This window comes from Oryzias latipes, chromosome 2, assembly GCF_053564925.1.
Source record: "Oryzias latipes strain Hd-rR chromosome 2, Olatipes_Hd-rR_3.1".
NCBI classification, from domain to species: domain Eukaryota; kingdom Metazoa; phylum Chordata; class Actinopteri; order Beloniformes; family Adrianichthyidae; genus Oryzias; species Oryzias latipes.
The window spans coordinates 8,392,913-8,418,387 of NC_136238.1; the positions used below are offsets into that span (position 1 = coordinate 8,392,913).

Consider the following 25,475-nt stretch of genomic DNA (forward strand, 5'->3'; position numbering starts at 1 on the left):
ATTCTGACAGTTGTTCCCACACACCATAATAATAATACAAAAATACCTGCAACCGGCTGTTTAATGTTGCAAGGATGTTGCAAACAAAGTAGCACAATGTTTATGATTATATTCAGAAAATACCAGTTTTTAGAGACCATATTTTGTTTTGTGTTTATCCCATGACCTTAAAAATCAGTTGGCATCTGATTTTTTGGCTTTTACTCAGACATCTGTGAGTTAAGGAAAAATCTTCATTGCATTATAATGATTCCTACACAAAATCTAGTGAACAAATGAAGTTTAAAGCAGCTGCAGATATTTTACAGAGGATGAAGATAAACTTTACTCTCAGGAGTTTAAAGGAAACTGGAGGCTAAATTGGACACCCACTTCATCCTCGTAGAGGCCAGTTCGTGCACATATTCTCTGCCATTAGACCGGTTATGCAAACCCAGGCAGAGGCTGGTCCTCCTTTTGTCTGTGGGGTCAAGGTAAGTCCAGCAGAGGCAAGGACCAACTTACCAACTCAGGTGTAGGTCCCAGAAAACTAAAAAGAAAACTAGCATTGACCACCTTCTGGTCACCAAGTTGTTGCGTTTCGCCAGTGAATTAGCTTATCCGATTTGCACAGGTGGTTTGGCAGAGGTTTTTACACCAGATGCCCTTCCTGAAACAGCCCTATATTTTATCTGGGCACAAGGGGGCACACACTTGGGCCCCCCTTGTGGCGACATAGTTAGGCAGTAGTGCGAAGGGTGTTACCTAGGGACCCACATCGGATGAAACTCATCACCCCCACTGGTTATCCAACCCTGGTTTCCCATGTCCCAGTGTGTCCCAGGACGCATCAAAACATGGGCAGGCAGAACTTGCAACCTGCAGAATGGTCAACCCAAGGTTGACACATTGAAAACCCCTATAAAACCACCATTTTTCCAAATCATGTAAATGACACAGCTCTAATTTAAGTTAACACACTTCCAACATGCAGTTTGTTCCAGGTGAAATTATTTTCCAATTTGTCTTTAATCTAGTGTTTTTGTGTTTTGACTAGTCAGAAAGTATAAGTGTAGATAAGAGTTTTAGAAATCCTTAATGTTAATGATGAGGTGTGTTCAAATGTTAGATTTACAGAAACGGAAATACAAAAAGCTATTGTATCATAAATGCCTCATTTTGTAGTTGAAATAGTTCCTAAGGCCATACATTTTACCACAAAACCCTGGAACTGCTGTAGATAAGATAGATTGGGTTTATGCTGCTGAAACAAAGCCAGATGTGAGAAAACTAATATCTCATTTTGTTCACACACATGAACTACTCAGATCTTCCCACTAAGTTTTAATCTGACAATGATTTATTCCAAGCATTTAGAGGTGATGAATGATTCAGATCCTCTCATTCATGTTTATGGAGTAAATCTGACTTCAAACAGAAGGCCCCATAAAGACAGCTCATGGGTGATGGACCAGCCATCTGGGCGTTCCGAAGGTGTTGCTAACTTGAACTCTTTCAGTGTTTTAGTGTCAGACTGTGACTAAATGTTAGCATTTTAAAATTTGTCAACAACAGATACACGAAACCAGTCAGGGAAGATTCTGTTTTTTAGACATAAAAGTCAAACACAAGGACAAATGCTTCCTGAGAGAAAAACAAGGAGCAATGGAGTACTTTTTCATGAGATATTAAAGCTATTGACGCAAATGAGGATTTATATTAGGAAAAATTATGACTACGGTCATAAATGAGCTGTTGAGTCACTGTTTATGCACTGGGATTTGGTCTCTCTTTATCTAGCAGATATTATTGTTTGTGTTTGATGAACACATTCTTCTACCATTAAAATTTGAATATTAAAAGAAAGACAAAAAACCTTCATTAACTCTTTATTAAAAATCATCTCATATCTTTTGGGTTAAAGTTAGGGATATTTGTTTTGTCTTTCATCATAAGGTCTAAATGAAAACCTCGGATTATATGCCAGAATTTATAGGTAAGTCAAGTCATGTTCTACACCTAGACCGCCCACTGTTGGTCTTTAACAGCAACCGTGCTACTAGATCTCCTGCTATCCTTTCACCAATTTATGGGATTATGTTAATCAGAACCAGGTATTACTTACATATTCATTAATTTAGATAGGGACTCTTTGGAGTCAAATATAGTAGTTAAACAATTTACAACTTATAGTTTTGTACTGCACTGTACATAAAAGATCAAATAGGAAATGCACAAATTGTGTTATACCAAATCGAATTCAATGTCTTCTTCAGTCCTACCCAGTTTATCAATAAAACAACGCTTCACAATCAAGGTTATCTCAAGGTGGTATGTGAAATATGCAAGAGAAAGATCAGACAAAGACAAAAATCTAAACGTTTTTGAATTGTTTGTCTTATTTGACCCAAATCATCCTAAAATGGTAAAATTGTGAGAATATTTTACTCAAATCAAGTTAAGTGACCAAAAGAACACATGATGATTTCAGGGTCTTTTCTCTAGAGCATGTGTAATTCGAGAACCATCCTAAGTAAGTGAGACTTCCAGCAAATGCAAGTTAAGGTGTAATCAGAACGGGAAATTCATTTGGTCCGGACCCAGCCCACTTAATTTGGTTGCTATTGGTCTGTTTTCAGACTGCCGTCAAGTCCGAACTGAAGCTTGTAAACAAAACCATGTGACTAACGATCTCTTCACTCATTGGTCAGGAATTACGAGGCTGGGGCGAAGCAACTAGAGGCAGAAATTAAGAAAGTCTCATACTTTAAGTTAATTTAAACTTTATATTTCCACTCACATGTTTTGAACGTCTGTATTAACGTCAGACTCAACACTTTATACTCGTTTTTTTGGTCCGGTGGAGACATGCTGCAGGACGATTAGTGGCAAGAAGACAGCTAAAAGGTACGCTAAGTCTTAATGACATATAGATTGTTGGGAAAGCAGTTTGAAACCTTCTTAACAGTGTTAAAATAAACGTTCTAACAAATAAACACTTGGACCCTTTTTCTGTTTGATAACACTCATTAGTTCTTACATTCCTACTATGTTTACGTCGGCTACGGTGGCTGTTTTGGTTCAGTTGCTCAGCTCTGAGAATGGATTGTATTCAGAATGAGGAATCTCAGCGCGAACTGAAGCTCAGACTGATTGGAAACGAACCAAAAAAAGATGGGTCCAAAGAACCAAAACCAAAGATAGGCTGGAGCGCGGTTCCTGGTCCCAGATCAGGGTCCGCTTGGGTGTATTTAGACTGAATATTCTAAATTATCGGGGGAAACGAACTCTGGTTCACTTTAAAAAGTGAACCAAATGTGTCCAGTCTGAATACACCCTTAAGTCAACCAACTTAAGTTATTCCAAAGTCATTTTAGGCCAATTTATTTTTTAAATTAAATGTGTTTCTAGGTTGGGGAAAGGTTTCAAACTAAATCCAAATCAAGTTTTCATCTATAATTACAGTATAACATGTCTGGAAATGCCTCTAATGTCTTAATTTTCCAATTAATTCATTTTAATGAGCTAGATTACCATCAGAAACAATTCTACATTTTATGAATCCCTGTGAGATTTTTCAAATAAAAAAAAGAGGATGTTTGGCTATGATACTATATTGGATTGCTTTTGATATCACAGTTTTGGCCATGAAAGCAGCCAATGAGTGTTAGCTTAACGGGTTGTTCACATGGTCAGAAGTTTGCATTAATTATGCTCTCAAAGGCAGCTTCTCTGTTTTTAATCAAGTTAACCATCTAGGAGCAATGTCAAATGTTTTGGTTAAAATGCCTTTTACTCTTCTTCTAAAAGAGGACAATGATATAGTTTATTTTGATATAACTCAAAAATTTTGATATAACTTGAGTTAAAGCACTCAAGATTTTCATGTAAGTATTTGAAAACTGAAGACTGGGACAACATTGGAAATTGTCACATTAAATTAAATTAAAAGGGTAAAAAGGAGATTAAACTGCATTAACCAACACAGCCCACGTCGCAGTAATATCATGAATTTGTCTGTTCTCACGAACGTCATTTGCAAACGCTGGAGTACATAATACGAAAACGCAGAATGAATGTAAAAGTCAGTGCTCACCCAGACAGCTTTGGCTTCTTGGAGAAACCAAACATGTCCACGTGCTCCAGCTACAGAGCTCTGCGCCCTGACGCTCAGGTGTTCCTCATCAGCATTCTAGTCCACATGCGAATCCCATCACAGTTAAAACAGAGACTATCCAGTGTCAGCCAGGGTCCATAGCAACAGTCAAAGGGACTCTCCTTACCACAGCTTTCAAAAATTCCTCTTCAACTCGAGCTGCCACATCCGGAGTGCAAACTGTCCCATTCCCGGTTTTTCTACATGCTTTTCAATAAGGATGGCAGTGACAGGAAGGGGTCATCCACTCCTCCGATCTCCAGGACATGTCAGTCTGTTCTGCTGCATAACATCTCGATCCTTTGGGCTGCAGTCAGCCTTCTGTATGTACTTCACATCCCAGAGCACGGGGAAGTGCAGCGATCATAGTGAGGGAGGGGAAATTGGAAAAAGCGAGGGAGGCGCGATAGGCAGGGAGGGACGGAGCGGATGGATGACGGATGCTCACTGGCTCTAGTTCAGAGCTTGGTTCCTATGGGCTGCAAGTCCCTTTGCAGGACAGGGGGGAGGACGTGTTAGAAGGATGGGAAAAAGACCAAAGATTGACGGGGCGGGGTTTACACAGAGTAAAAGGTTGTAAACAGAAAGCCACATAAAGAAAGATAAAGGGGGATGGAGAGTTGATGGATAAAGAACAGCTGACTATGCAGAATGGGATGCAGTGGAGTGCAATACATTATTCCCATGTTCAGTGTTAAATAAGCATAACTGGTCAGACAGAACTGAATCACTTTCTGTCTTAGCCATCCAAAAACTGGTACATTCATTTCAGACTGCTGTAGGGAATTGTTAAAACAAGGATGTAAAAAAATTGAGATTTAAACGTGTGCTATAGTTTTGGAGACTGTCTTCCATGATAAAGGTCAAGGACTTGCTTTCTCCCTAATCATTGGCTGTCATCAAACAGTGTGTGTCTGTGTTTGTGTTAACGTCTGCACAGATGGTTCCGCCTTTGGGAGATGCGGATTCTGTTGGCCCTGTGCCACAAGTGTTCAAACACCAACCGCAAATGGACTTCAGTGGACATGACAAAATACTTGGGGATGCAAATTAGAAGGAAGCCCAAATGCTCATTATTCTGATGCCTTTTTTGTTTTATTTTATGAATGGCCTCAGATTCCATGTCAGCAATGATCATATTTGAACTCAAAATGCCTTTGCTGTCAACGAATAGCTTTTCTTGAAGATAATCAAAGGACATTCCACAAAACAGCTAATATATGATATTAGATTTAATGAAAATCTGGAAAGATATTGACTTTTGTTTGATGACATTGTTTATTTCCCTCCTGAATAAAATAATTAGGGTTAGTAAAACAAGTTCAACAACAAACAATGTTCCCTCATTACATATATCGTGGGATATAAAGATGAAATCTGTGACATATTCATCTAATTCTAGCTGTTTAAGGGCTGTAAAATCTCATATAGTCAATGCATGGAAGCCACGGATGATGTTGAGAGATCAGGTTTGTTAATTTTGAAGGGCTCTGCAAAAGCATTGATTAGCAAATCTCCATGTGTGGGTTCATGAGCTCATTCAGATTCTCCCAGTACCATCTACTGCAGAAAATGCGTCTGAATGACAGCTGCTTTCAGCGGTACTTCTGTCTCTCTGTGACTCAATTTGATAACTTGATAGTCCACATTAGTCTGAAGAGTAAAAAACTAAAAAGAAGATTAAAATTAGAGGAACTTTTTATTGTTGTCTTGATACAAAAAAGAAAAATATTATGAAGTTCAGGAGGAGAAGGATCATGCTTTCTTCCATGTTGGTTTTGGACTCCACCCATTGATCACATCATCAACACTTCACGGGCCAAAGCTGAGTCCTAATTGTTTGAAGCAACGCAAATTCATCACACCACGCTGCTGCCAGACCGCCGCGCCTGTCACTCAAAACGAGCCATCGGACCACTGATCACGTCTGTAGATTTTGACTTAACATTAAAAAGGATGCCCCGTCGCATGAATCGAGTTCAGTGTGAATGCAGCTTTAGCGTTCCCTAAAGACCGAAGCAGAACACAAGCCTAGAAACATCCACACAGAAGTTATCTGGATCAGAAGATTCCAAGTGAATAAAGCAATCGGTTGGGTGCTGACTGGATTTAATGCCATCAAAATTCCCTTGTTTCTAAAGATAAGCAAACATCAGTTGTTCCAACAAACTCAATGCGGCCATTTAAGAACTCGCAGTTGCTTAATTGTGAATTGAAAAACGTATTTCTTGAGGATAACAAGTCATTTTGTGTCAGCTTTGACACACGAATCCCTAATGCATAAAGACATCAAAAATACTTTTGCAAATGGCAGAACACCATGGTCCGTGGTGCCCTTTCATAATCCCGTACTTATTTAGACAATCCCATTTGGAAACACGACAGAGACAAATGAACGTGCGCCCTCTTATCTGTTAGTAAATTCAATTTCCTGTCTGTACTTTATTACAGAAAGAAGTTATTAGGGAATATATCTAATGCTGTGCATCACTGGCAGCTTTTTGACAGTTTCAGGAATTCACTCCAATGGTTGTTTTGAAAGGATATTATTTTAGCAGTGAATAAATCACAAGCATATCCCGCTCAGACTGCTGATGCATGAGTCGGATGTTCTGTGATTGGTGGGCATCTATAAATCATGGAGACAGCTAAAATAACACAATGACTGGACGTAATGTATCATCTACGTTGGCTAAATTTCACCTCCATTTTACTTCGATTAATACACTTGATGTAGCACAGAAAAGAACAGCAAACATGAATGACAGCCAGTGAGAAAGAAAAAAAAGAAAAAACAGAACAGATGGAGCTTCAACAGCATGTTAAATGCAAGCCTTTTGTTATCTACTGCTAGCATGTGTCCAGCAGGATGATGATAAGATTGCTTCTGTCAAGCACACAAGGTGCTGGTACACACTATTCTTTTAAAGGGAGGGAATTGTTGATATAATCTTGTCAGAAGGTTGCAGTTAGGGGAAACTAGAACAACATAGGGAGCTGACTCGATTGGCAAAGAACAGTTTTGTGAACAATAACTGGTTATTGTTTACTATGGGTGTAACGATACACTAAAATCTCAATTCGGTTTGGTTCAGAATTTCATATAAGGCTCGATTTGATACATTTTCGGTATTTATTTCAGTACAAAAAAAGGCAGAAAAAAATTTCTTGCAAAATGCATTTATTGGTTTTATATAATAAGAATAAAAAAAACCTATGTAGGTGATCTGCTATAACTTTGGATACTTAACACTGGCCTGAAAAAAAAAAAAAGTGATGCCGTTTTAAGAGTTTAATCAAAAGGATTAACATCTGATGCGAAGAGGATTCAAAGATTTGCCAATTAAATTCAATTTTACTTATTTAGCCCAATATCACAACACAATTGTCACAACGAGCTTCACAATAACTGTACAATAAAATAGAATCTGTCATATAATATGAACAATAACTGAAGTTTAACTAAACTAGACAGACCCTCCTTCTCAGAGGGTCCAGTCCGATAACCTCTTATTGTAAAATTTTGCCCAAAATAGATGAAAAGAAAAGAAAATAGTAATTGTTAATTTTGTCTTCCTGTCTCTAATGTAATTCAGTCTCGATTTTATTTTAATTCACAGTTTAGGTTTAGCTTTGAGACTATCTGTTCCCACATGACTGAAGCATAACAAGAAAGATCACTCCTATCACTGCTACATCTACAGGATTTTGACTTTCTGTTGTTTTTACTACAAGTATAGATGAATATAAACATTCTTTAATTTAATATTTCATAAAGTTGAATTCCACCTTATGTTCAGAAGGGTTTTATTTAATTTATCATGATTATTTTCTTAAAATTTCAGAAGTACTTTCCCTCACAGGCTGAAACTTTTTCTTAAAAACCTGAACCTAATCTTATTTTTTTGGTCTGAATATAGTCTTGTAGGTTTTACCAACCACTTTCACTTCCATAACCAGATTGTTCAGAACAAATGTGTTATATTCTGATCTGTTAAGCTACCACTGACTTATAAGACTTAGTTAATACACTGGTAAGGCTGAAGAGGATTAGATTTGGTTCAGTGCTGTATAAAGTCAGCTTTGACAAACAGCAACAGGGCAAAGGCCCAACAATGCTTTTTTTCTTCTTAAAATGTTAGATATGAAATAGAGTTTAACAGGTCATAATGTGATGCTGATGAAGTCCATATTTCAGAAAAATATACATGGGTCTGGATTGTTGTGAAACTGACTGGTAAAGGATGCAGGAACATCAAAATAAGTAGGGGACATTAGAAGTCTCCCAAATAAAGAACTTTACTTCTGAAACTCCAAGCTGCTGAAGGACCGTATGCCAAAAGAATGACAGTTTGAGTATCTGAGAACACTTCCAAATTCAGGTCTGCTGTCTCTATCTGGACATTTCCTCTCCTTTGTGCTTCTCACTTTATCTGTTCTGACTTTTTGGACTGGTGTAGAGTCCATAAAGCCAAATTTTATGGCTAAATGACATAACTTGTGAACTTCAGCAGCACTTCAGAAGATCAGAACTGAAAAACAACAAAGTGCGTGCTTCTTTCTGTCTGTTTCCCCTATATAAATGACTAACAAATCTACCAGCACATCAATACTTCAGAAATGTTTAGAGAAAGTTAGTCCTGACTAAATAAAAATGAGATGATCTTTTCCAACCTGCCATGCCTCCTGATTCTGAGGTCTCTGTTTCCTACTGCAGAGGCTATGACCTTTCACAGGAGTTTAACTTCTTTTTTTTAAACATAGCTTATTGAAATGTTGTTTCTTTAATATTACACTTACATGTTTACCATCTTCTTAAACACCCCCTAGGCTAAAAAGGTTATCTAATTTTATTCTTCTTATTTTTCCCCTCCTTGGACTAATGCAGGACAGCAAGTCAACAAACTGGGTCACAGAGAACCAGAAGTATTGTTGAAAGCGGCCGTTGTTCAGATGTAGCTCCTGTTACAGGAGTGCTAAAGTCTGTGAATGATCTGATGAACTCAGACAGGAGACGTAATTGCTGACATTTTTGTAGAGTTTTCAAAATAAGTACACCTGATTTCTTAGTCATCTGTGTCTGACGTGCAATGTAAAAGAGATCTACACAGACAACAATCCACGTTGCAATCAGGCTAAAAACATTTAGACTAAAACATTTACAAAAATGAACACATTTTTGTACAAGTGTCGAGCAGCAAATTCGCCAGGTGTCCGAATAGAAGTAGCAGACGTGAATTTGATGCCCCAATCATGTTCGCTGTGAACAGAGTATACCGTAAATTCCGGACTACAAAGCGCATCCCATTATAAGCTGCACACACCCATTTTCACGTGTTTAACTACTCTTATACAAACACAAGCCGCGTCAGAGTACAAGCCGCATGTATTAGGCGACATTGTCATCCTGACAGATGACGTCCTGAATCCAAGCGTGAGTGATTTCTTAACTTACTGTGGGTGGAGTCAGCTTTGCCTCAGGCTCATGTATTTGAGTACACCTACATCTGCCAAACAGCATGGACCTCTATTCTGTTCACAAGTTCCTCAGTTATGTTTTTTTTTTATTTAATTTTATTTTTTTAGTTTTTTTTTTACTTATTGACAATCTAGGTATCATACCTAAAATTACAAACAGTAACCATATAATCAACATTACATCCCTCAGTTATGATGAGGAAATTTACATCCGCGATTCCCTATTTCCCATGAGTCTTAGGGGCTAAAGGCGGGGCCAACGCCCGGCTCGCCATACTGTTGTACGTGTTTAAGAATGAGCAAGTATCAGCAGTGCATGGAGGGGTGAACGGGAACAGCTCTCCTTCCGCTTGTGTCGCGGCAGCGTTATGGGAGTAACAGAGCTGGTTAAAAAAACACATCAGTAAATTAAAGCAGCGGCGACTGAAAAGCGCGACTCAGCGCGATACGCGCGCCTCAGCGCGGCGCGTGCGTCAGAAGTTTCCTTCCACAACAAACACTGTTGCTCCGCGGACGCCTCTGCGCTCCGCGCTCGCCCTGCGCGCTCCTCGTCTCCCCTTCCTATCTACTCCGACACCTCTGGCTTCAAAGAGGAGCACTTCGTCCCCATTGCGCCGGTGGAAGGAGCAATTCGTGTCTGTGCAGAGCAATCGGACTTTATACTGTACGTTTTGTGTATGAGGGGCAGATTAGGGTTGGGCGATGTCCCCCTAATTTGGCCGTTGACGATGTTTGCTGTCAACCATCGGGATGGACGATGACATCGTCGGGGGGGGGGGGGGGGTATTTTTAAATTTTTCGTTCTTATATAACTGCTATTCGTTATTTTGCTTTTTTCATTTTATTTCCCAACTAATGGTTAATCCGCGATGATACAGTATAAACTGAGGGAAGTGACTTTAACAGAAAAAGTAACAAGCAAGATAGAAAAGAAGTAGTCCGCTCCCGCACTTAACTAGTGAAGTGGACCGGCGGAGGGCGGATTTACAGCTTTATGTTTGATGGGAAGGGGGGGGGGGGGTACATGAGCGGTATGTGTGGGAGATTTAAGACTGCGATCCGTCCCGCAGCTCTAGGGGTACTAGCTACCGAACTCAGAACCGGGTCTAAACGTGTGTCTGAGCACAGCTCGGATCGTCAGCACACACACAGCGGTTTGAGCATCAAAGCAGAAATGTCGCTCAGTCCTTAGAAAACATTCAATCAATCACGTGGATTTGTGTTTCCAGTCGTGTCCCGACTAAATAAAGGCTGATGTTATTCACAGGATGCAGCGCCACCCAAAGCTAATGTTGTTAGCCCGTGTTAGCATACTGCTAATCCTGGCTACGTTCAGAAAAAGCACTGACCACATGGATTAGAATTTAAATGATGAGCGAACAGGTGTTTGATAATAACCGTAACATTATTAAAAGCACGTTTAGAAGATCGTCTCGTATTTTACCGAGCTGACATGTCAATATATATAGCTGCTCGCCGCTGTTATCGTTTTGTATTGAATTGTTGCCTTCAATAAAGTTTGGAAAAAAAGCCGCTCGGCGGAAGTTGTATCCTCTTCCGGTTTTCAAACTGCGCATGTGCGAATACTGCGCGTGTGCGAATGATTTATTCCGACCGAAATTGTGACCTTAGTGAACGTTTTTATATTCTGAAAACATTTTTCTGGGCCCATGTACACGGTTGGATTCTAATCCGACCATTGATCCCATCAAGATATTTTGTACATGTAACCGCGGCTTATGATGTCGACGCGCAACGTGGCGGGGGCGTGGCATCACGATGGTGGTCTCTCCATCGGGATGTCAGTCACCCATCACGATGGACGATGATATCGTCCATCGGCACAACCCTAGGGCAGATGCGTTGTTACGTGTGGGAGCCATCAGACTGCCATCGGCCCCGCAGCTCTATACGACAGCAGGAGAACATGTCTCCAGCTCACACGGAGGCTGTGAGCTTTTCAAAGCAAAATTCCAGTCAGTCCTTAGAAACCGTAAAAACGATCACATGGATGTGTGTTTCCAGTCGTGTACCGACAAAATAAAGGCTGATGTTATTCCCACATATTTACGTGCAGCCAGCCGAGTCACTATGACTCAGAGGTAAATTCACTCCGGAGCATGCGCTGTTCTCTCCGTCACGCAGCTGACCGGCTTTTCCAAACCCGTTGGTGATGGTGGATTTTTTGACGCTGCTTTTAACGATTGCTTTTAACTTGAAAGCTTCATCATATTGTTGCGGCGATCACGTGCACGTTGGGTCTGATGGCACCAAAGGATTCTGGGATGCGGCCGGGCATGCGTTTTTCGTTTTGTTGAACCATGACTGAAGTGTCTAAGACCTGAAGTCAATTCCCTGCTGTTTGGCTGCATAGAGGAGTGTTGAAAAACAAATGCCTTGTGCTTGGTGTTAGATGGAGAATTCAAAACATTCACTGAGTCCGAAAGTACGTACATGGCGGCCGCCAATTAAATCCATAAATTAGCCGCGTCACTGAATAAGCCGCAGGGCTGTAAGCGCAGGAAAAAAGTAGCGGCTTATAGTCCGGAAATGATGGTACATAATATGACCACATCACCCCTGTTCCTCATTGTCTTCCCTAGCTTCAAGTCAAGTCAAGTCAAAGTAACTATATTGTCAATATCTACAATTGTTCCACATACATAGAAATTGGAATGTCATTTCTCTTCAACTCTAATCTAAACAGGGAAACAACTTTAAATTACACAATAAAACAAATAAACAAACTATAAATAGTAGATGCTAAAAATAGTATAAAAAAATAAAGTGACTGAAAAAATTAGAAAAAAATAAAGTGACTGTAGTTGTGGCACACCGTGATGCACCTGGTGAGGATGCTCTCTGTAGCGCCTCTGTAGAAAGTGTGCATGATGGGGGGAGGGGCTTCGGCTTTCTTCAGTTTTCGGAGGAAGTGGAGACGCTGCTGTGATTTCCCAGCCAGTGATGCGATGTTTCCCAACCAGGAGAGGTTTTCTGTGATGTGTACACCCAGGAACTTGGTGTGGTGCTGCTCACTCTTTCCCCTGTTGTGTTGTTGATGGTCAGAGGAGCATGCTGAGTGTGCGCTCTACTGAAATCCACCACTATCTCCTTCGTCTTCTCCACGTTCAGGAGGAGATTATTGTCTCTGCACCAACCAGCCTGATGGCTCACCTCACTCCTGTAGTTTGTCTGTTGCTGATGAGACCCACCACTGTAGTGTCGTCTGCAAACTTGATGTAAGTGCTGGAGCTGTGTGTCGGCGCGCAGTCGTGGGTCAGCAGGGTGAAGATGAGGGGGCTTAGCACACATCCCTGGGGAGCCCCCGTGTTCAACGTGATGGTGCTGGATGTGTTGCTGCCAACTCGCACTACTTGTGGTCTCCCCATTAGGAAGTCCAGCAGCCAGTTACACAGAGGAACGTATAGCAACAGCTGAGCCAGTTTGTGAGTGAGCTGCTGCTGATGGTGTTGAATGTTAAAATGAAGTCAATAAACAACATTCTGACATATGAGTCCTTATTCTCCAGGTGAGTGAGTGCAGAGTGAAGAGCAGTTGAGATGGCGTCATCGGTCGAGCGCTTGGACCGATAAGCAAACTGAAATGGGTTCAGGGAGGGGGGCAGGACAGACTTGATGTGCCGCATGGCTAGCCGTTCGAAGCTCTTCATGATGATGGGGGTCAGAGCAACCGGACGGTAGTCATTAAAGCAGGAGGGAGATGGCTTTTTTGGGATGGGTATGATGGTGGTTGCTTTGAAGCATGTGGGGATGACAGCCTGACTCAGAGATGTTGAAAATGTCTGTGAAGACATCATCAATTCAAGTATGTTCATTTAAAACTATTTTATTTTTTTATGCAATAACAGTCTTGAACTCTTATTTAAGAACTCTTTCAAGCCACCACAAACTCAAAATAGAGTTCTACAGTCGGCTTAATAGAATATGCTGATAGTTTTGGGCTACAGACCATCACTGACCAACACTTTCATAAGACAAAACTTATTTTGTCTTTAAAAAGTGTATTAATCTTTATGATTCATGTGACTGGTGTATTGTTTTTCAGTATTTTTCTCTTCTTCTTTTTTTACTTTTCATTTGTTGTATATATGTTCACTTGTTTGTATTTTTTAAAACACCTTGTTGAGCCCAGACTCTTTTTAAGTGCTTGACAAAAAAACTTTGACTGCACTTGTTAAGTGTTGCTCAGTTCTGTAAAATTCAAAAGTTTGAGTACTTTGCAACCCTTTGATCTTTATAAACAACATTGCCCATGGAAGGGATCCTTAATCCCTTGGAGAAAATTATTTATGTTGATGTTCAAAGTACATGTGTTTGTAGGAAAAGCTTTAAACGATTGTGTACACTTATGAACAAATACTTCTAAATGACTCTATTCCACCTTGCTACTAGGGAAAATGCTTGCCTCTCTGTGATAATACACAAGATAGTAATCATATCATCCCAACAAATTAAAGTGTTACTTATTTCATCATGTTTTAGCACATTTTTCTTAAAGTGCTGTTAAAGTAGTGTAGTGAGTGTTGTATTGTACTGAGCTTCATCAATGTATGTCAGTAAACAAACAGTATTTGTGAGTGACTGCAAAAAATGGGCTTTTCCACGTCCTTTCTTGAAAAAGTAAATGACGACACTTGAATATTTAGTCGATTCCAAAAGGTCAAAAAGAATGGTGCAAAATAGTCAGACTTGTGGGAGTCTTAAACTAATGTCAAAACATCCTCAAAACAATAGTTTTTATTTGCATAAAAATATGCAGCCCGAGCATACAGTAAAAAAAAGTCCCAATTGAATGGTAATTAGAATTTAAAACCAACTCGGCAGAATCGAAAATATGTGCCTTAAGAAAAAGAAAAGCATAGAAAAAATAAAAAACAATTTGGAAGAAACAAATACATTAAATAGGGAAATGTACAGAAATACAGCAATAATTAAGTAAAATTTATGAAAAAAAGATATTTTTTAATTTATGTCAGTATTATTATTTAAACGATCAGAAGCCGAGGAGTTTGATCTTTTATAGGTCAACAGATGTTAGTTTATGTAACATAGTGACATAAAAATTAATTCCAGACTTGGAATTGTGATTGATGCAGCACCAGATAAATCGGACATGAGGAACCTTGGTTGTTATCGCAAGGAGCTTCAGTTCAATCTGGCCCCATGGCTGGTTTAAAACAGAAATGCTTATTACACTGAGGACTGATAGAAAAGGCATTGGCATCCCTGTGCAGCCTGGCGTCACCCAGAGATAAGGGGACAGAAGGAAGGGGGACGTGCCATTGTTCACTAATGAATTCCAACACTGACCAAGGTCACCATTTAAGTGTTGACCATGACAGTATGACAAGAAGGGAAAATGAGGACAAAAATACTTTTAGGTGACTTTTAAAATAATAAACAACTCTTGCCTTGCTACATCACTCAAGTATTTTGGGGTTTTCTATTTTTTACATTGTTTTAAGTGACACAGAGTGATGATAAAAAAAAAGAACCAATCAAAATCCTTCTGATAATTTTCTGTAGCCACAATAGCAATGTAGTACTTCCCAGAATGCAATGCAGCAGGGTCAGGGTGTTCTCTTTAGCATTATAGAGGATATAGATGTTGCCACCCTTAACATGCGCGCGCACACACACAAAAACACACACACACACACACAGACACACACACAAACTTCATCTGACTGGCCTAAACAATGAGATCATAGAATTTCATTCCAGCACCCCCTTTAATCCAGTCAGCAATCTCCCTGTTTCTGTCCTCTGACACAGCCTTAATCTGGCAGGGCAGTCAGCTCTAAAGCATGGACGGGTTAGTTAGTTGGGTAAAAAGAAAAAATACTAGAATGTTAGATGTCTACATACTAAGCAATGATTACTGAGATGGATAAATTGGAAAAGCAAATGGAGAGAACATATGACACTGTATGATATTTATGAATTATGTGAATTTCATCAGTCAATTTGGAGGTTTGGCACCCAAAAGTCTAAATTCTACTATGTTATGTTGCACTGAGTTCAATATTCAAACAGGAAGTTTGAATTTCCAAACAGGAAGTGCCCGCTGGCTCCACAACGCCAAAATGCCATAGACATATATTGAGAAATAAACAGCTATTACTCAGTTTTTATTTGTCAGAATAACCATTTTTGCTCTTCTGCGTTTTTTGACTTGTTCTTGCTGATCCTTTTTTTTCCATTATATTTTTTCCTTTATTGCAATTTATTCAAGTTACAAATGGACAAATCCGATAACTCAACAAAAGTGGGCGGAGCCTACTGGCCCCAACGTTCGAGACGTTTGAGTGACAGATTCACCCAAGCTCACCTTCAACTGGCAGGGGTGAGGACTTTCAATAAGTTTGCTCCTGATTGCTGAGAGTGGTTGCCATAGAAACAATGACTCAGACTAACTTGGACCAATCACTGCTAACTGACAATTTCCGGTTCCAACATGGCGACATCTGTATCGCAAAAAAAAAGAAAAGGTAACTAAATTGACTTCATTTTGTTGGAGCTGGAAGTAAGCCCCTTTTTGTGGGTGATGTCACACTCACTTGGTCCAGTTCTTTTAGACAAAAATACAAATATCTTTTGTATATTATTATTTTGCTGCTTTGTCTTGATTTAAAAATAAATGATTAAAATATACAATTAATTTCCAATTTTTGAAATTAACTGTTGACGTCATGTAATTGTTAGCAATTGAAAATTGGAATCTATTGACAGCTCTACTAGCAGCTATTCCTCAGATATGTGATTACAAACAACAATCAGGATTGCCGAGATGTACAGCGCAGCAGTTAATGGGACTTAAGCCTGTAGGAGATTTTGTGGTTTTTTTTTTAGGCTCATGTTATTGATTCCATGAACAAAATTTAACACAATGAATGTTACAAGTGGATGTGAGAAGCAACACAATTATAGGCAGGCTAATTCGAGACAACAAAGGAGGCCAGAGGGTTTTTGGTCAGGCAGCCACCAAAGCTTGCAGAACGGGGTTGGGCAGAACTTCCAGGGAAAATATAAGGGAAAGGGGGTTTCAGAGTAATGCTGGAAGAGTTCTCTGCATCACAAAGACAAGGAATGTCCCGATCCGATCACGTAATAGGAGTTCAGGCTCCCTCACATGATTTCAGACTTGATCAAAATCAAATGTTGCATCTCGATCAGGGATCCTCCAAACATTCTGTTCTCATTTTTTTGATCAGCACTAATCATTTCAAGTTTTTCATTACAGATAAACACCCTATAGAAGTCTCCCACCAGCATAATCATGAACGGATCACAAGCTTTCATTGTAAATTGCAGCAGAATACGACACCTCCAGGAGGTGCACAAAAACATGCCAGCTGTGTTGAGACACTTCACAGTCCATGAGAATCACTTTGCAATAGCAAATCGCATCACATTTGACCTTTGCCATTTCAAGAGCTGCATTTCATACAGCCACAAGGAACAAATTTACAGTTTACAGGACCAATACAGTCCAAAACAACTCGGCCCACATTACACCAAACATTGATGAGAATAGGAACAGGCTATAACTGGACAAGCTAGAAATATAGGTTGTCATCATGAAAAAGTGTAGATTTATTCATTAAGCCGGAAAAGGACGGTAAAAATTAAGAGTACAATTCTAAAAAGCCCATTACTGTCTTAACTTTATGATGGGTATGGGATCTGAAATCAGTATCAGCAGATTCTCAAAATCAAATGACTCTGAATCAGATCGGGGCCAAAAAAAATCTGATCTGGATATCCCTAATGTAAAACTACAGTTTGGAGGAAGTTATTTTATTTTTGGGATCCATTTTTTAACCTAAACCATTTAATTTATGACCACTGCAACACTATTGTACGAGACAAGAGAGAGATGATTTTACCACATCTTCAGAATTTTAAACCTTCTAAAAGTGTGAGAAATTTGGCCGAACTTTTTGACTAAGTTACTTAGTATTCATTGTGTGTGGGGGTCAAGGGTCATATGTTTTAATGGAGGGGAGTGGGAAGGGTGAAGGGTGGGTTGGGTTTTTATTGTAATATTGTGTGTATTTTGTTTCAAATGTTAAAGCGCTTCAAACTGCGCAATGCATGAGAAGTGCTTTTTTATAAATAAAGTTTGATTTGATACTTAAAACATGCCCATAGAAGAGAGATCTTCTTAAAGACAGACATTTAAGAGATTGAGATGAAACATTTCTGATCTGCTGAGCTCATAATCTATTCAGGCTAAAGAAACTCTTGTCAGGTAAAATCTCTATTTATTTTAGCCTTTAAAAAAATAAAAAGAACCACATCTTGGATCACATAAAAGTATTCAGAAAAAAATGATCGAAGAAGAGATCCAACTACAATAACCTCTATAAATTTAAGTTTTGTGTAACTGGCAGGGTCACTGCCTCATCTGGGATTAGTGGCTTTAAACATTAACTCATCTGACATTTATGAAAGATCTCTCAGTGTTTGGAAACAGAAGACAGATTTACACTACAAATCCCCCACTTAGTGCAACACGTGGCTTAATGTCCGGTCCACATGTCCAAATATTCCTATGTTCACTGGGTTTTTTATAGTAAGCAGTGAATTCCACAAGATCAAAATTACTTTCATGTATGGATCTAACTTGTCTTACACTTCCAACTCCTCCTTGATGTTTGATTTGTTTAATTTTAAAGTTAAACTAGAGTTTCCGTGAAAATTACTAGACAAAGTGAGGGGAGGGGAGGGGAACAAAATACCAGACATCTGCCAGCAAATTAATCAGCGTGTGACCTAGTTGGCCCTGTGACCCTTCCAGAGTGACCTCACCATAGAAGCCAAAAACATCCTTCAATGTGGAACGGAATGGAAGTGAGAGCAGTGTATTTATTTCATAACAGAAGAGAAATCAAAAAGTACTTTCAGTACAGCTTCCCTGCCCCTGCCCTTGTTTAGAAATTGGTAACTCCATTGGCCTTTTTTTTTTTTAACAGAAAAGATGTTTTTTAAATGTCATTTAATTCAAAAACCTAAATTCCTATGTTATACTTTGTTTGCTTTACCTAACAATCACATTTCAGCGTTTTCTGAAAATAAAGAGGTAGAAAAAAAAACATTGTTTGATCGTTTAGGCTATCATTTTCTCAAAATGTATTGCTGCTTTTGCAGTTTCAAATGCAGACGTTTGAACATGTTTTTTCATACTTCTTGTCTTGAGGAAGCTAGACGACTACAGACTTTTAAAAAGCCTTCGGAAAGAAAAAAATGAATAAACCTTTTTCTGCAGCTATTACCGCTGATTAGGAAACCACTAAAAACAGTAGAAACAACAAAAAGTCCATTCCTGACCTCATGTCATGACACAGCAGGGCAGAGAATCAAACCTTTTTCTTTTTTTCTTTTTAGTGACCTATCCTTGATTCTGCAATCCTTCAACAATGATGCAGCAATCTGCAACATCTATCCCAGTTCACTGCCAACAGACAGCTGTGTGGGCTTAAGACCAGAGGGAACAGATAGAGAGAAAGATTATGTTTTTTTTTTTCTTTCTGAGGCAATCTTTTAGAATTGTTTGTATTCAATGCAGGTTCAATCGATTTTTTTTAGAGATAATTATGACAACATTTTAAAATGTGGACCTCTGATATGACATTTAAATAATTGACATTTTGGATATCCTTTCTAAATACCAGAGGTTTAAATACAACCTTTTAATTAAAAAACGAACGATATGTTCATTAAAAAAAAAAAAAAAAAACTACTACAGAGAAATCCATATGTGTAATTTGTGAAGTGAGGGTGTCAGCAATGGGTAGAAAAATTGCATGTTTTTCCCAAAGGAAGAATGTCCTATCTCTACTCATGTATGCTCCTCTCATTTCTCAGTTTGATGCAAAGATTTGGGCTGTGAACACCACTGCCTGTTGGAAGTTGGGGGTCACAAAACGTTACTTAGGGTGTACTTTTTCTTGACACCTTAGCTTTAAATCCCACAACTCTAAACTAGGATGTTTTATCTTGATCTGTTTGGATAGATGCCCTACGACCACATACAATCTTTTAAATAAACTTCAGATTTAAAATGTAAGAGTTTTTATTTTTGTAATATTGTTTTTTTACTTTTTGGTACGTTATCAAACATAATTACAAGCTTTACACCCAATTTGTACATCCAAAAGAAATGCAAAAAAACAAAACCATAACAAGAAGAGCAAGAACAGATCAACCTTTATTAGTCCGGGAAATAAAGTGAAGCCATCCTTTGATACATCTTTCCCAATACAAATGCATTTTTTCTTTAAATAAAAGAAGTTGTACAGAGTATTCTTAGTTAGTATGAGTCATCCACAGATCCGTTCTCCAAATTAATTTTTTAGAGGACCCCACGTTTTTGAAACAATTCCAACTTTCCTTTCCTAATACTCCTTTCCAATGGAAAAACTATGAGCATCTGTTTCACCCAATGTGTTGACACGTTTTTTTCCCCCAAAATATTTGCACTGGTTCCTTTTGCACGTAAAAAACATGTGTCAACAGTTTGTTGAAACAATCATCTCCACTGCTTTTCTAACCTCCTCCCAAAAAAGTCTTATATCAGGGCATTACCACATAGTCCCTTTGGCCTCAGCACACTTGCGACAGATATCTTTGATATTACTGATATATCGGTTCAGTTGGGCTGGTAAAAATGTAACAGTTATGAGAAAAATGAAGGGAAAATATGCTTAGATAAGTAAAATAACTTTTTTCTCCCTTTTTTTTAATAAGTACCTTCCAGGTGTACACACATTCCTTTTTTTTTTGGAACCTAGGCCTCCTTCCCCACGCGACTTAAGAATATTTCAATGGAACCTAAATACAATATTATGATTTATAAATATGTTTAGTTGTCAGTATAACTGGAGCTTATCTCCTGTATAGATTTTTGAAGAAGCACATGAATGTTTCTGACTTTTGGATGACAACTTTATCCAACGTAGCTAATGTAAGTGACTATTTTAGAATTAATTTACTTTCTTGATCCAAAATATTGGTTATTCCAGTGTCTCCACAGACATGCATAAGACCCAGACACAAAGTATTCAGAAAGCATTACTGCAGGTTTTTGATGAGCTTTAAATCAACTGAAGACAATGACTTAGTTGCACGTTTAAAGTGTTTGAACAGCTTTCATGCGGATTATCACGGCAAATAACAACCAGAGTAAACACTCAGCCTGGCAGTTAAAGATACAACTCATAAATCGGTAACTCAAAATATTCACTAAAGCTCATTTCATGTACAGGTCGTAGTTTGATCTGTACTTCAAGCACACAGTTAGTGAATGAGTGAATTTAAATTTCTGTGCAAACCTGTATTTTTGTGTCACATTTGAGCAGAAGCACAAACACACACAGAGCCACACTTCTCAAGAGCTAAACCGTCCCAATCCATGATGTAATCTTCGAGTTTGTTCAGTAATTACAAGATCCTGCGTTCCTACTTAGCGTGGAGCCACCTCGCCTTTATGTAACAAGCAGCAGCTCAGCAGTATGAAGAATATGGACTTTGCAGAACCGAAATATGACACACCATAGCTCTAAAACAAGGAACTCAATGCTTACGATCACCTTAAAAAAATTTCCAAAAATGCAAGATACTTCAAACGTTGTAAAGATCTAAATTACAAGAATAGTTTTTCACGAAAGTTTTTAAAAAACAAAATGCTATTGGGCTTTTCCCCCCCATATTCTCTCCTGAAACAACAACATAACTTTTTTTAACCACTTAACCGATCCCAGAGTTTCTAAACCCCAGTCCTCAGGGCAAACTGTCCTTTCAGCTCGTCATCATCCATATATCAACCGTCATTAAAGACAATTGTGTTTGAACAGAGTGCCCTGAGATCCATGGTATGGAAACACTGGCCTAACCAATCAGAGGAAACGAAGGTGGTTGAAGGCAAATGTTAAACGAAAAACGTATAAAACGGGTGAAAGGATGGAATAAACTGAATAAGATCACAACAGTGTACATTTTGACTAAGCAATCAAAGTTAAGACTAAAAAACTCCCAACAACGTCAACAAAAAACCTGTTCTACCCCAATATCAGGGAGCAATTTTAGGAATAAATGTAACCCAATATAAATTATTTAAATTTCAGTACCATACTACGTTTTATGCGAGATTTCCAGAAAACAGACAAACAAGTGACCATAAAGACAGAAAATTATAGCCTTAAAACTCTTCATTTCTTGAAGATATTCACAAAATTAAACTAGAATCTGAGAAACCATCACGAATCAAACACTAACTCAAATTTCACAAAAACCTGGGAATCTCCCAAACTGGAGACCCACAGAGTGGGGTCATGATCAGTCGTAGCATTGTCCATCCAACCAAAGAGCTTTCAAGAAGTCCTGGACCCAAGCAAGCCAGCAGTAAGTGTTGACAAGTACCGTAACTTACTGAAAAGCTGCTACTATTCCCAGTTCATCGTCATCCTCACACGGCTCCATCTCTAAATGGAACAAAAAGAGCTGATGGTTGGAGTGGAGGAATGGACGCTCCAGTCCAGCCACCACCTAAAGGCTCAGAAAGTTGGAGAAAAAGCTCTTTATCCACTGCCCGAGTCAAACTCTGCCACTGAAAAAAAAAAATCTGCTTCCTCTGAAGCTCTTAAAAAAAAAAAAAAACACTACATTTTCCAGTGTGTGTGTATTTGTGTGCGTATGTGTCTCAGTGTGTTTTTCCTTGTTTTCTGTGTTCATTCCTTGCTTGGTGCCAAATGTTCCAGCTTAGCAGAGCCGTGCAGCACCGCTGCTGATGGATTTGGCCAGGGCATCTGGGCCAGCAGGGATAAAGTCCATTCACACACACATGCTTGATCACAGACACACACTCCTGAACTGTGAGGGGAGCTGTGGGACATCAGAAAGAACCACGCTGCGAGGAGCCCCCTCGCTAGTGCACAACATGTGTTTTATGGTGCACCATCCATCCAATCCATCTTTATTTATGATGCACTTTTTAAAAATAAATAAATTGGAAAAAAAATCAGGGCTTGGACTGAAAGTCTAAAAACAAAAACCTAATTTCAATCTACAAGTTTGACTCTGTTTGACAGTTTTTCACCTAAATTCCATTCAAAACATTTTTCTTATAACTAGAAATACAATAAAAGTTATTCTTTTATTGAATAAATTCTGTTTATTCTTTTAAAAGTTTTTTTTTTAAAGAAAACTGACAGGAGCTTTTTTCCTTGAAACATACGAATAAGGAAATGCAAAAAGAGATTGTACATCATTTATTAGATTTATCAAATCTAATATTTGTTCAATATTATTTGATTTTTCCTAAGATGATTTATGGCATCTCATTCAGGAAAATCCTCTTTATACAGTAAAAAAAAAAAAAAAAAATTCCACTAAGGATGTGTTCAGATCAGAAAGGTCTGTCGGTCCAGACCCAGTCCGCTTAATTTGGTCTGGATTGAGTCCTGGACCTTGTGTTTGGTCTGTATTCAGACTGCCTGATTTCTGATTCGAAGCAAAGCTTGTAAACAAAACCATGCGACTGAAGATCTCTTTAGTCATTGGCCAGGAGTTACAAGGCGGGTAAAGCAACAAGAAAATAAAGTCATGGGAGTCCTTTTGCTATCCTTGTCAGGGTAAACTTTTTGTCGCTGACCAATTCTAAACATCTGTATTTATCTGTATTACATCTGTATTTATACACAATACAAGCGGCTGAAATGAGCTTCCTCCGTAGGGTGGCGGGGCGCTCCCTTAGAGATAGGGTGAGAAGCTCGGTCACCCGCGGGGAGCTCGGAGTAGAACCGCTTCTCCTCCACATCGAAAGGAGCCAGCTGAGGTGGCTCGGGCATCTAGTCCGGATGCCCCCTGGACGCCTCCCTGGAGAGGTGTTCCGGGCATGTCCCACTGGGCGGAGGCCCCGGGGAAGACCCAGGACACGCTGGAGAGACTACGTCTCTCGGCTGGCCTGGGAACGCCTCGGGGTCCCCCCAGAGGAGCTGGAGGAAGTGGCTGGGGTGAGGGAAGTCTGGGCATCTCTGCTCAGTCTGCTGCCCCCGCGACCCGGACCCGGATAAGCGGAGGAAGATGGATGGATGGATGTGTTAATGTCAGGTACAAGGCATTGATTTTATTTTTTTGACTTTGGTACAGCAGAGGGTACGTTTTACAACCATCTCTAAATGTTAAAATTCTATGTACCTCAGGTAAAGTCTGACAGAATTTGCACTAATATGTCTGCAACTCATGCCATACCTGTTCAATACTGAGGATTTCTAATAAGTAATGACAGCTGGAATTTGAAGATTCGTTTTTAAACTCTAAATAAAGCCTTGGTCACATGCACCTGTATGGGGGGGCTGATCGTACTGATGCTGTAAATTTTTGTGTTGTCTGGGCTTGGTCTGGGCTGGGCAGGGTTGTAGAGAGGAGCAACCGCACTTTAGGGGGGAGTCCAGGTATGCTTGGAGTTCCATTGAGACTTGTGCAACCACCTAAAGGAAAGTTGCTGATAGTTAACGATTTCTCTAAATGTGTCCAATTAGTCCTAAAACTAGTTGTCAACTTTTGCAGCCGAATGTACAGCATAAGTATGCTTGTAAAGTAAGTCCCTTAAGAAACTTTAATATCCAGGTTATGCCAACTACTTTATAAAATAAGTTATGCTGTGGTGCAGCATGTTGAAATCAAAACCTAAACAGAGGATAAATAAATGAAAAAGCAAAAATGTGTCTCCCCTGATGCCATTTTTGGTAAAAAGTCCCACCAATCCTTGTGAAAAGATAGCTTTGTCGTGTACATTAATAATTTTTTTTGTAGTTATACATAATTAAAACAGATTAGGCATTTCACTATGAAACGCAACAATTGCATTTCATGCTCTGCTGTAAACTGTGTAATTGGGGGGAGCAGGACGTTTTTAAAGCGCATCTGGCTTAACCACGGCTGAGAGAACGGCGGTCCGTGGGCAGTGCTCAAGAAGCGCGTGCTTCAGGGCAACACTGCCGCTTAAGTTGTGTTTGGATCCCCCAGGCAGGAAACGCAGAGCCGTCAACAGGCGCCGTGGTAGTACGGCTGGGTCAGACGGGGGCATCTCCGTCTCACTCCTGATCGAGGAGGCACGTGGGGCGACCCCGGCCTCAATAAACACTCCTGCGGGCCGGAGTGGTCCTTCGCCAATGACTTAGAGGGCAGCAGAGCTGGTAGCAGAGTTTGGGTGGCAGAGATAATTTGTGCTCAGTGTATTCAAACACGCATGTGCAGTGACGTATGTATCAGAGGATGTTCGACTGGCTGTTCTGCATGTCAATCAAGTCACGTTCTTCTCTGTGAGGATGATATGCTGACAATTTTTTTTATTTTATATATATATATATATATACACATTGGCTATCTATCCACATGTCCTTTCGCGAACGACTGGTCAATCGACATAATGAGCACCGTTCCCTTAGATGGCGCTGCTTGTCGGTTCATGTGCAGCCAGAGTTCTACAAAGTGGGTAAATAATCAGATTTTTATACACTGGAAAGTAATAATAAAATGCTTTTGGACAAGCATCATTTAATTAACAATGATCAAATATGTGCCGCTTTCACCTTTACTTTCTTTTCACCTGGAATCCCTCACATTTTCATGTTTTCACTTGTACATGGTGAAAGTTAAGATATAAAAATAAATTCATTTGGGGAAAGACGTAGATCGCCATTTGCACTCAATGTTTGGCTAAAACAAAAAGCTAACCAGCCATCGTGCGTTGCAGTTTTATTTAAGTCAGAGCCAGCTTTATCTGATACCCCTCTGAGATGCCACCTGCTACCGTTTCTTAGCTGCTATCAATAGCA

General features: G+C 39.4%; 1 protein-coding gene across 6 annotated transcripts in view; it reads right to left on the minus strand.

Moving 5' to 3' along the window:
* Positions 1-25,475, minus strand: part of LOC101160883 (FERM and PDZ domain-containing protein 4) — an 82,007-nt gene that overhangs the window by 51,712 nt on the left and 4,820 nt on the right. The window contains exon 1 of one of the 6 annotated variants that reach the window (XM_078932019.1): positions 22,067-22,254. The exons of 3 other annotated variants lie outside the window; for them this stretch is intronic. In XM_078932019.1, the coding sequence (XP_078788145.1) occupies positions 22,067-22,116 (50 nt within the window). In that variant the 5' untranslated portion in view covers positions 22,117-22,254. Of the gene's footprint in view, positions 1-4,075; positions 4,499-22,066; positions 22,255-25,475 lie in introns of those variants that run through there. 2 more of the 6 variants (XM_078932022.1, XM_078932035.1) reach the window with 2 other exon arrangements.